This window comes from Hirundo rustica, chromosome 6 (assembly GCF_015227805.2).
Source record: "Hirundo rustica isolate bHirRus1 chromosome 6, bHirRus1.pri.v3, whole genome shotgun sequence".
Classification (NCBI taxonomy): domain Eukaryota; kingdom Metazoa; phylum Chordata; class Aves; order Passeriformes; family Hirundinidae; genus Hirundo; species Hirundo rustica.
In genome coordinates, this window is record NC_053455.1 from 26770678 (window position 1) to 26784019 (window position 13342).

General features: G+C 35.4%; 1 protein-coding gene across 1 annotated transcript in view; it reads right to left on the reverse strand.

Moving 5' to 3' along the window:
• Positions 1-13342, reverse strand: part of AKAP6 (A-kinase anchoring protein 6) — a 288990-nt gene that overhangs the window by 25350 nt on the left and 250298 nt on the right. Inside the window, exon 13 of the mRNA XM_040066094.2 lies at positions 1074-1289. Coding sequence (XP_039922028.1) covers positions 1074-1289 — 216 coding nt within the window. The remainder of the gene's footprint in view (positions 1-1073; positions 1290-13342) is intronic.

A 13342-nucleotide genomic window follows, 5' to 3' on the forward strand; every position in this document is an offset into this window, starting at 1 on the left:
ATTACCTTCACCAGCTCACTTGTCCCCAGCATCCTTCTCACTAACTCACCATGTCTTGGGCTGTTTAGCCTAATAGCATTTTCACTCAGGAACTGCTAGCATTTCTAAACAATGCCTTAAGTATCTTCATACTGTAGGACCCCGACTGAACCAGAGAATAACAGCTTCTGTTATTTTTGTAAAGGAACTTTAAAAAAAAAAGAAGTCAAAAGTAGTATTTCACTGTTAGATAATTGCTAAGAAGGATGTGTCAAGATTTTTTTTCTTTGCTTTGCTTGATATAAACCAAAAAAATTGTATCACTTGTTCCCATAGCTCATCAAGACTCTTCAGTATATGAGCTACATAGGATTATCATTGCTGTCAATGTTGCTGCAGAATACAGACTTCAGCAGTGTGATAGTTGCACAAAACATGCTGAGCCAATTCATCCGTTACAGTCAGTGGTGTTACAGCAGGGATTATTTTATTCCCCCTGCTTTGTAATATAGTTTTATGCTGTAGAAAACTGATCTAATTCATGCCACTTAATGGATGGTTTAAGCAGAGTGGTATTTTTGCCTCTTAGGAATCATTTCCCTGAGATAAAAGCAAATTACTACATTTTACTTATATTCAAATAACAGAGGATTGTATATTCATCACATACCCATGGCATTCTACTGGAAATACACATCTACTGCTGGGATGCTAATTAAAATCAGTCTTAGTTAAATAGGAAATTCTTTTTCTAAAATATATTTACAATCAGTGAAATATGTCTCTGGGCCCAGTTCTGTTAGGTACTGAGCAACTTAGCACCAGGGTAAGATTTTTTTTTTACTGGGTGGGATCAGATATGATGAGATTAAATAGCCAGCAAATACAATATGTATAGGTGAGTTTATATTATTAAACAATCTTGTCCATATAATGCTGTGTGAAAAACTGAAGATTCACTTGTAGGCAGTAAAGACTAGAAATGACAGTCAGAAGAAAACACTCAGAGATTGATATATTTTTCTTGCGCTGAAAAAGTGTTGCTTGCAAAGAATGAAATCCCACAAGACCTTTTTAAAGCAAGCATCACTCACCGAGTCTTTTTCTGATCGCTTCTGTAGCCTGGTTTGCCAGTGGACAGCTTGCATGACAATGGCTTCCCACCTTCTCTCAAGGTTTACGATTATCAGCTGCATGGACTGGTGATCTGCATTTAGGTTGCAGGTCTCCTGATCATCCAGGAGGTGCTGGCATAATCGCAGCACAGAGGCTACCCCCCGGCGCCTCTGCTTGATCTCAGAGCATAGAGACTGAAGGATAGACAAAGAGCAGATGTCAGCATGAAATACTTTGCAAATTGAAACATTAATTATTCTCTGATATTTAGTGGTGCCCAATCTCTATTTTGCAATATTTTTTTCAGGTCTTCCATAAATTCCCATACTTGTGTCAAAGCTTAGTGTTTTATTTTCAGATAAATACAGTCTTAACCTTAATAGCACAGACAGACTAAGAGTACTTTCAGTCTTCTTCAAACAAATGCCATACATAGCTAACTGTCTCAATAATGCTGAAAGTTTTATGGTGTAGACTCGTTTATTCTTCCTTTCCTTTTCAGTCAACTGGGACACATCTGAAATGAGTTACCCTGACAGTAATCAGCTTCAGAAATCCTACAGAAAAATAAGTGGGAAAAATTGTAGTCATGCAATGAGAACATGTATATTTTTAGAAAAAAACCAATAGAAATTAAGGGTCATATGCACCCTGTCACAGGAGAAACATTACAGAAGGAGAAAATTCAGTATAAAATTGTTTACAGATGTTTTTTATTATCATAAAATATTTTCAGGGTAGTTCCATATTCAAGTAAATGTAGGAAAATGGTGACAATTGTATCATTCCTGGAAAGGAGTAATTCACTGCATTTATTTCATACACTGATTCCAGTGCTATGGAGAATGCAGTCTGATGTAAACTGGACAATGGGAGAAAATTGCTAAGCCCTAATATTGAAACTTGATGGGAGCCAGGATTTGTTCTCCAGGTTCTCCACCAAAACCCTAAGAAACTGTACTGAGAATCTTGTTGAGCTGCAGAATAAATAATGCATCTGACATGCTGGAAGTAGAGCAAGGTCTACTACTCAGGAGCAGTTAATGGCATGGGATGCTTTCAAACATGGTTTTATGCATGATTATATTCTTCTGTCACTGAACATCAAACCAGGAATTTTTTAACTCGTAACAAATTTAGTAATAATATCTATGAAGCTGGGATACAGAAGGCAGAAATGCCTGTGAGGATGACTGCTTCATCCCAGGTTCTGAGATTCTTTACTTTTATAACATTACATGGCTCAAGTATTCAATAATTATTATAGGGCTGGGCTACTCCTGAATTTAACAGGATGGTGCTCTACACATGGGAGCTTTCAAGATAATTTGAATTGTAATCTGCTAACATCTGTTTCCCTCTGTGGGACACTACAGATGAAAGTGCATGACCCCATGAGAAAATCTGAACCATCATCTTTTTTGAAGACATGGTGTTTGCCTCTAAACTTCCAGTTAATTATAAGAAGCAAAAAAACCTCTCTCAAGTGTTCAGAAGAGTTAACTGATGAAAAAAATAGGATCATCTTTCTTAATTTTATTAACAAAACAAAAACATTCTATAGAAAGTGAATTCCAGTTTCAGATTTTTGTGTTTCTTTAAAAATTAAAATTTTTAATTATAAATGTCATCATTCAAAGGAGTATTTTGCTGCTTGTTCTTGATCAATAATATTAAGCTGCAAACGTGAACCAAAAGTTTGGTATATACATCTAAAAACATGTATCTTTTCTTTGCATAGGGATAGTGTGCAAAAGACAGAGATTTCCTTTAAAGCCTTAAAGAGAAATTATGACTAAACTCACAAACATAGCTGAATTACCAATCTACTTTCACTAGAATGACTGGGCCATCCTAACAGATTGCTTATTAATCAACAAGGGTAAACAAGGCAATACAATCTCATTTCAAGCAGAAGTTTTAATGCCTAAAAATATTTGTGTTCAAAATGTTATTCCCAATAAGCCTTCATTAGAAGGCATCTTAAAATGATTAAGTACATTTGATTGTAAAGTACACTGAGTAATAAAGTAGCAGGTGGACATTTCATACAGATGTTCCACTTATTGATATAATGCATTCTATAACTATTTAAATTACCCTAACTCTATAATAGCTAGAATTCTATTACTTCTATAATGAGAGAACCCTGTACCTTTAATATTTCTGAATTTTAAATAAGGTGAATGACAAATTCCCAAACCACTATTTATGGCAAAATATGACCAGGAATTTTATTATTCTATTTATACCAGAGCTGCATTTTCACTTACATTTTCAGAACTTGCCCTTATTTATTTTCCTAGAGTTCATTAATAGTTTCCTTCATAGTTCTTGCTGTAACCACCACGTCTGGCACATTTCCTTTCTGATGCTGTTCATTAGCTTAATGTCAGATCAGGAAAAATACCAGCCAACCAAACCGGACCAAAAAGTCTATCTACTGTCAGGGTTCTTATTTTATATTTTATAACAGCTAGACAATACAGGTTTTATGGAAGTGATGGTGAATTATATACCGATCACTGCCAAATTTATGTAGGTCTGCATTAACTTCATAGAAGTCAATATAGCTCAGAATCTGGCCCCATAACATTAATTTACCTTGATCTATTTGATTAAGTCATCCCTTATAAATATTGGTCTTTTTTGATACAATGCCTTTTAATATGATGAGGTAAGGACAATTGCATTCATAAGCCATTATAGGGGACTTTAAGTGAGGCCTTTACATTGTGTTATCTGAAAGCAGAGCTACAGCATCCAAGTCATTTCTAATTTATATCAATTTTACACCACCATAATAACAGTAGCTTTACTGAAGCTATTTCTGATTTACATGGCTGTGACAGTACAATTAGGCCTATGGCACTTTTGTTTCAATTTTATTACATGATATTATGGTTAATATTAAACAGGAGAAGAATGAAGTGCTTGTATCTAACAGTGTATTGAAATAGTTGGCTATAGAAACAATACATTAAAACCCAGAGAACTTAAATCATGTAAAGACATCTTTAAGCCCTATATAATAGCACTAGCAATAATGAATTTAAGCAGTATTAGGGTCTTGCATTCAGTGTCCTAAAGGGACACAATAATTGCCTATATCCCATGACATGATATATACACTGTGGTGCTGTATATCCATCCAGATTTTGCTACTGTTAAAATGGCATTCTTGTATAAAAACCCGTAATACAGTAATTGCACATGCAAAGTATGTTTCCAGGATGACAGTTACTTTAATTATTTGGAAGGTACATTCTACACTGTGAATGTAGAAACTATAATTCATGTTTGATAAAAGTAAATTAATTTTTAAAAGGAAATATTATCAGTATATCTATTGAGCCTTGGGCCTTATGGTTTACAGCTGCTATAGTAAGCTACTGGGCACTTGAGGGTTCAGAAAATCAGGATGTGATCTAACTGTATGCTGAGGTGCATCACTTAGGCTCACATAGACTTCTGTGTGCAGAAGATTTGCTGAAGTGTAGATTAAGAGATCAACATTTTCAGTTTTGTCCCCTCATACTATCATGTGTCCATTGAGTCATGGTAAATGTAAACAGTCCAAATCTTTGCAAATGTGGGAGAAACATATTCACTTAAGACATTTGCAGTGAGACTTAAATAAATTTATCTGACTTTTTTGCTGCAGGCTAAGAGTATACACAGTAACTGCAGATGCTGTGTGTGAACTTGACTTTGTGTCTGAGTCATTTGCTTCACAACAGATATGCTGATAGCATTGAGGCGTTAGTCATTAGAATGTTTTTATGGTCATGGCTTCGCATACTGAGGATTCCTGTCCGTGCTGCTAGAATCTTGAAAAGTTCTACTTCCCTTGCCTACTCCTATTTTCAGTGCTTTGAAGTTATCACCCGCATAGCTAAAAAGGGCTAGCTGAAACTACTTTCACAGCTTGTTAATACCATGACTTAAATCATCTGGAAAAGCCCCTGCTGAGTCAAATGACATCAAACACTCCTTCCAAGCCAAGGGCTAATGGCACTATCTATGGGGATGGAAGTGGCCATGATCTGAACAGAAGGTGCTTGGCTTAGCTGCATGACTCCTAAGTGAATGGCGTATGACCAGAAACATGTCTGCAGCTTTAGGCAGTGCCAGAGCATATGAAAGCCATAGAAAGGCGGAAAGTTGAGGAATGTTATAGCTCCTCAAGCCCCAATCAGTCTCCATCCCTTAGCCTTCCTGCAGCATGTCAGCACTTGAGCTGTGCTGCACCACCTGCTCTGCATGACTGAAAGACCTGTATGGGAAGTCTTTCTCTCATAATATGTAAGATGAGTTGGCCACTGAAACATGTTACATCAAGAATCTTGATCAGGTGTTTATTATTAACTGTTTAAGATTTTGGTTAATTCAGTGGGACTAATTGTGTTTAAAAGTAGTTTAAAAGTCATTGTAAAATTAGTTGAGTTGCCACATAATCAACACATTCACAACAGAGATTACTGAGATGTTTTCATGGCCTCATTTATTATATATTGTTTGGAGAATTCATTTTTATGGGATGTGAAGTTTCTTGTTTTCACTCTACAAGTGGACTAAATGTTCATGTAGAGATGGCCAGAGTTCTTAAAATAGTTGGACAATGACAAACAGTAACTTAAACAGACGGATTTTCTTTGTGCTTTCAGGTCTAGAAGAAATGCCAAGTTATACTGAGATAAGTGCTGTTTCTGAGCTTCTGTTTATGCATGGGCAATACAGGCTCTTTTTAGGAAAAAAAAAGAAGCTCAGCTGCAGGTAAATGACCAGATCTAAGAGAAGTGTCTGTCTAACCTTGGGCTGTTAAAGCTTACTCTTTCTCCTTGTTGCAAGATGTGGGTATGTGAGGGGGGGAATGATACAGTTCTGATTGCACAGTTGTTCTCTGATGGAAGATGGATGTGCTGTTCTTTAGTACAACAATCACATGCAGAAATTAAGGCAGGATCTGAGAATGGAAGTCACACTTCTGTGTACACCAATCAAACTACACCTCTTAGAATTTCTTTGCCTTTTTATGCCTGATTTTTGGCTAGGGTAGCATTTCAGTTTTTAAAAATGATAATGTAAAACTTTTAAGTATCACAACTAACAGAAATAATACATCGATAAAAAGAAACAAGAAACAGGAAACCAGGAAATCAAGAAAAAGAAAAGATTAAATGCTTGTAAAGATTGGGTAAAATGTAGTTTTTGGTGTTGTCTGTGAAATGGCAATGCCTGTTGGAACTTCTCAGGGTAATGCAATCTTACAGGAAAGATGATGAAAAGAAAAATTTTTTGTTCTGAATGAAAATCAACAATTTCTCAAAGAAATATTAATGGTAGTAATTCCTTAAAATAAGAAAGCTAAATGACAAAGATAGAAAATGAAAGATTGCTTGTCATTGTTTAGAAAAATACTGCCAAACCTGTGCTCTTTTGCCGATTTCAAGGTTAGAAAAATTTGTCACCTAATATGGGAAATCTACTCAGTTGCATACTGTGTGGCTTAATCTATATTGAAGCTAAATGTTCTATAAGTATGCAGTGAAGTGCAAAAAACAGCAATTGAAAAATGACATGATTAAATGGCACAACATGCAATCATTTGCTTTCAATTATATCAATGTATCTTCTTCATTTCAAGGAGGCAGGCAGAAATATTGTTTTTTAAATGCCTCTATTAAATTGGGCACCAATAATAAAATAGATGAGAGCCCTAATAAGCTCATTTGTGTAATATATATCACACACCACAAAACTATTCTCTCCAAACACGTTTGTTCATAGATCTGTCTCCTGGTTGTCACCAGTCTTGGCTATATTAAAAGATTTTAAAGGCACAAAACTTGCAGACCATTCAGTGAAAAACCTTTGTACTTAACCCTTGAGAGAAATTTAATGCTAATTATGGAAAAACTATTGATATAATATCTTTCCTGTCACATTTTATTATGATGACAGTCACAACAGAATCTGGGAATGACATTTTAGAAATATCATCTAATTGCAAGTCAGAAATACAGAATGACAGTTTGAAGTAGAATATCACTTCTTTCAAAATAGGGAACTGGTTCTCTTCATTTAAAAGCCCCTACTTTTAATGGTATTACAACCACTAAATTGCTACACTGATCATATCTCTGTAACTCACTGCTTAGCAAAGTGTTACGATATTTCTCTTGCAAGAGAATTGTGTCTCTTTCTAGACATATTAAAAATGACAATGAACTATTAGGAAAAAAGACTTCATTGTTGTACTAGCTTTAAGAATGTACATAAGGGTTTGCATTCTACATATAAGCAAGTATTTAATGAATTCTTTTCATTATCTTTAAAAAGTTACATGGATATCTCTATTTATTTACAATAAATAATTTAATTCAGTAGTAGTAGTATATTAACATAATTGATTATTTAAATGTTATTTTATTATTTAATACTTAAATTCATTAACTAGGTAAATATATTCATATTAAGTAAAATATTTACTTTTAAATGGCATTCCCTTTTTTTCTCTAGAAGTAAAATATATGCATTAAAAACAGTCACAATTCAGATTAGGTGATTCTGGACCCATTCCATAAAAGATACTATTATATCTGTATGGCATTCTTTAACTTCTTTGTTCTATTCCTTATGCCTAAGTACTTCAAAATATTTGTTTGTGAGAATACCATTCAATGGTCTGTTTTTGAGCTCATACTCCCATGTAACTAGTAATATGCAATATACTCCTCCTCATAAATTAAAAACACTATTAAAATTCCAGACGTATAAAACAATATGAAGATTAAGTTACTATAAAAGAAACTATAATAGCTTACAGATTGCTTGTATCATTACGAAAGCGCTGGTATCTATTACAGTGTCTCCCTGGAATAAAGGATGCACTTTTGGCAATAATCTTTTTAAAAAGTGCCCATTATTGTTAAGATGCTCCTATCTTAACTCTAAACTAGTGTGCAATTACAGGAAGATAACTTTTAAAAATAAAAGTAAAATAGTATGGGATGAAAATAAATTTTCTCTACTGAAATACAACATATCTTTTCCAAGACTTATTTTTCTTGTGTTTCATACAGGGAATTAGATTAATTTTCAAACTGAAGTATTTTAGCGCTATATACAGCCTGCTTTGAAGTTGGGGTTAACTTGGTAACAGGGAATAAGCCAAGTCACTCAGATAGAGGGGCTAGAGGGGGATGGCAGGAGGATCCATTTTTCTAGTCTAGCATAGTGTTTATAAATGCCTTTGGTGCATGTCCTTTTCTCATTTAATTTGAGAAATTATCTTTCCAGTGAAAAAGATTCAAATGAGAAATATTACAGGAAGTGCCACAATTTTCCAGGGTTTCTTTTGCCCTCGAAAAATGCTAAGATAAAAGTAGGCTAAGCATCAGACAGGTAGGATAAACATCAATGCTGAGTTTTGCTTTTGTAGTGAATCCTGAACCACACTGATCAAAAATATGTTTGCCTATACTGGACATAATACATTTGAAATTTTTGTTAGATCACCTCACTGAGTAGAATTTCAAATGAAATGTGTAGAAATTCAAGAGAGTAAACAAGTTCAGGTATAGGTGGAAACTTTTTTAAAAAATCATGTAAGGCATCATTTAGGTTCAACTTGACTTCCAGTCTTTGAAATTCACTTAGAATTACATCTTAAAAGAAATCCAGATGTTCCTCCACATAGATCACACATTAGATGCCAAGAAACCCCTTCAATTACCTAAAAGCCTTAGGTATGGATTTCAGGAATTTTTAGTGAACAGTTAAAACTGTTAAAACTTTGTATTCTATCTTGAATCTATATTGGGCTTTAAAGGAAAAGCGTCCTTGCATGGATGTACATCAATACCTGTAACTCTCAAGCTGAGGTTCAGATGTTAATATTGTACTTTCTTAATCTCGTTCCCTCATAGGGAACTAGAGGAGATAGACATGTATTTCTGCAGTCCTTGTGCAATGGGCCCAGTATATTTCAAAAAAATAGTGAGAGTTTACCCTGTTGTGAATTACAGAAAAACATGTCCTGCAGTGTATAGGTATTACCTTTTATATGGGAAAGCAGTGAACATAAAATAGATTGGGCTATTCTTTTGGAGACTTCAGAACAGGAAAGTGAAAATAAACACATGAAATAAGTAAGGAAAAAGATATTTCCTTTGGCTTTTTTCTTATGTCAATGAAGTAAATTTTTCCTGGATACAAAAACATACAGGTTGAGTTGTGACAGGGTAAACTGGGGAAAAGAAATTTTGATGTTTTCATGTCTATCTGTATACACACAGGGACAACAAACAGACTTTTCCAGAAATTGTATTCTTCATCTTATTTCCAAACAGCAGTACATCCTTAGAATGGATATACATTCTTTTGCCTTACCTTAAGCATAAATATACAGACAGACCCACAGTTTTTGGTTTTAGTTCCAGACAAAACTAAGAGTTCCCAACAAGAGAAGCTACCTACAGCAGAATCAACCAGAGCCAGGCCTCACTGTGATGAGGTACCCCTCTCAGATGTAGGGTAGCTCTACCTCAGTACCTAACTTAGTAAATAAGATTAAGACAAGTGATCACATTGACTAGGGAAGTAGTTGTCCTTCTTGACACTGGTGAGGCTGCATCACAACTCCTGTGTCCAGTTCTGGTTGCCTTACTCCAAGAAAGACATTGGGGTGCTGGAGCATGTCCAAAGAAGGGCAACAGAGCTGGTGAAAGGTCTGGAAGGCAAATCATATGAGGAGTGGTTGAATGAGCTGGAACTGTTCAGCCTGAAGGAAAGGAGGCTCAGAGTATCCCTCTATAAAACTACCTGCAAGGAACCTAGTGCCATGGTTTAGTTGACATGGTGGTACTCATTTGAAGGCTGGACTCGATGGTCATGGAGGTCTTTTCTAAAATTTATGATTCTATGATTCTATAAATACATTAAGTTTTAAGTGAATTCTAACTTGCCTCTTGTACAAGTTAGACGGGCATGACTGACATATACCGTTTAGTCCCAGGGCTACAAGAATGTTGGAATTAAAGGGAAGGACAGAAGCAGGTGATTTGGTCAAGATGAACTGTGAATGGCAGTCAAAAAGCTAAGGTTTATCAAAAATCAAACGTCTAGCTATGGTGACTGTTTGTCTGTGATGGTCTTAGAGACTCAGAGGTACTCATATTATGAGTATGTGCTTTCAAGTGCCATTCTTCCACTGCCTGGACAGTAGGTTTGGGGTGAGAAAACTAGACAGGATGAAAGCAAAGGGGCCATGAAAGAGGCCTTCACTTCTTCCTTCACTAATGCTCAGAAGATAGTGAGGTTCCTCTTATTGTGACCAAAACATGAAAATAAGCATCAATGTATTAAAGGGAAAGATGGTTCCATAAGAATGACATAGCACCAAAAGCCATTGACAAAATGCACAGAAAATCCATTAGATTAGGGGCCAGGCCTTCAGTTTTACTCTGAGGAGAGGAAAGGCAGCTCTTGCTTAAGAGAACAGTAAAGGAGTCATCCTTTCAAGGACAGGAATCCACATACTATTTTTTCCACACTGACTTTATGCAGCAAGCATAATCTAAGCCACTCTCCTGTCCCTAGAAATGCGGTACCAGTCTACAAATCCCATTCCTGACTGACATCTTATACTTGTGATACATAATTTACCTGATAAGGACTGGAATAAATACTAAGGAATGTATATTGAAGACCTGTTCTTTTACATTCATATTCTTACTCATACTAAATTACACTTTACTCTGTAAACTAGTCTACTAAAACCAATGGATTTCCTGGCAGTATGAAATTATTTTCAGTGTAAGTAAAGTTACTAATACAGTCCATAATAATACTCCCTATTGGGACTATGAACTTCTAATTTACATACAAAGACAAAACTTGGGAAAACTGTCCAGTATGAAACCAAAATTAGGTAACAGTCTGCTGGGTCAATGATCCACCAATTAAAGAAAAACCTCATTAGTAGGATTTAATGGCTCCAGAGACACTGTTCAATCAATAATCTACTAATATTGGATAGATTTGTACCTGAAAATGCAATGCTTTGACTCCAAAGGGGCAGTTACATACGATCAAATAAATTGTCCAATCACATGGAGTAGTACAAAGTGAACCTTGATGGAGACAGTGCAGTGAATTTTTTGTTATCTGTCTTATATTCCCAATCCATGCTGTACTTGTTTTTCTACATGTTATCAGTAACAAAGGTAAAGTTTTGAGGGCAACCAAATTACCAACCCTCTCTGTAAATTAGTGCAAGTCTGTCCTGGCTTATTTTTAGGGGAAATATTAATTTCTCATTTTCTTTTGTCATCTTCTGTTTTCTTCTCATTTTCCTTTTCCAGGTTGATAGTAACAGAAGAGACTAATTCTGGTTTTGCAGTAAATAGGTCTTCAAGGCAATTAGCAGAACAATAAGCAGTCTCATTTTCCGAGAGTCATTTGGATGGATCAAAAGAGAAAAAAATCAATTATATCTTCAATCATATGAAAATAGTAAGTGATAGAACTAAGAACTCTCCAAAGAAGCCATTTTCTACTTCTATACATATGACTCTTCAAGAGGCCATGACTGAGAGGGAGAAATATAGCTCAAATTCTGTTGGTATCACAGACATGAAAGTCTTGGGAAGGTAACTGTAGGCCCTTTGTCACTACAAAGTTGAAAATTTTACTTTGCGATGGCCAGTTTGGAACAGCTTTCTCTGTAAACCACTGTCTTTTGTTTTGCTCAAATTGAGTGAGACCTCAAGTCTCTCAAGCTACCCATGACAAGAGAATTAAAAATTGATCATCTCAGTACAGTAAGAAAGACAAGGACAATGGCTCAATTGCCTCCTCACCAATTTCAGTTAACAAATGGTTCAAATGAGCACCCTATTGCACATCCAAGAGGACTGAAAGAGAAATTTGGGCTTAACCTTTCTGGAAAAGAAATAAGCCTGCAATTACTGTAGAAGAACCTCACAGATATAAGTAAACCATTCTAAGTTGGAATTGCAATTGTCTCATCCCCAAATCCCTCTGTCCTAATGATACTCCTGATGTTTTCTTAACTGGGATTCATCTGAACTAATGGAGAATGTGAGCCTGAGCTAGTAATTTAGAAGAAGGTATTCTGAGGTACAGTACTTCTTACTCTATAGCTTACATTTTAGATTTTTTGGTTTGGGATGCCTAAACCAGAATGGATTAATTGCATCCCAAAAGTACTTTTCTCCCTTCCAATTATTAGAAAAGAAACTCAGAGGAGATGTCTGCCCTGTAGCTAGTCTGTTTTAACATGCCTCTACCTATGCTGTTTTGTGGGGCAATCATCTTGGTGTATCAGGAATAAGGGGACAGTACGTAAAATAGACCTAAAAAGTAAGCAAAATATGAATTTGTAGCCTAAAAGTAGCCACTAGGTTATTCTCTGTCCATAGCAATCAGTATATTGCTGTATCTGAGCTCTGCTGAGCTCAGTTCTTCCTACTACTGGAGAAACCTTCATCCCACACCCCAATCTTAGTCCAGAGCCCTTCTGTCTCTTTATTTCTCCCAGCAAAGGGAGCACTTGGTGAGGAAAAAATGGTTTAGACAACTAGATATTCTTCAAGATTAATTTTGATATTTTGATTAATCAGAAAGTAAGTAACAATGTAAAAAAACAGAGGATTTATCGTTCAGGATTCATAGCCAACATGAGATGATGGAACAACAGCTGCTATCTCAGCAGAGTATTTATTCTTAAATGGGAATTTGATGTCATATCAGTGTTTAAATAGGGAGAACTTAAACTGGGAGAGCTTATAGAAACATAAAGAGAAGTTTTTTTTTCAGTGAGTAATAAGTATATAAAATCAAAATCTGAGGTACATTAAATATCTAAGTGTTCTGTGTTTTTCTGTATTTGCATATATACAGAGTATTGTGCATTGATATTTTAGTACATGAAACCAAATTAGAGATATAACCATGTGTTGTATTAGGGCCAAAAGAAATGTATGTAAAGCTGCTTTACTACAAAGATGTGGCTTCCCATTTCAGTAGTCCACAGAAGTGCTCCTTTGGGATGGTGGGTCATGGAAATTCAGTCTGAATTCACTTCAAACCTTTGTAAGAGGCATCAGGCTACATTTAACTTTGGAATCGTACCTGGGTTTGTACAATTTAGTACTGTATGCCTTTCTGTTTGCTAAAATTTAATTTAAAAAAAAAATGGGGTCAATACTTCTTTATCTTT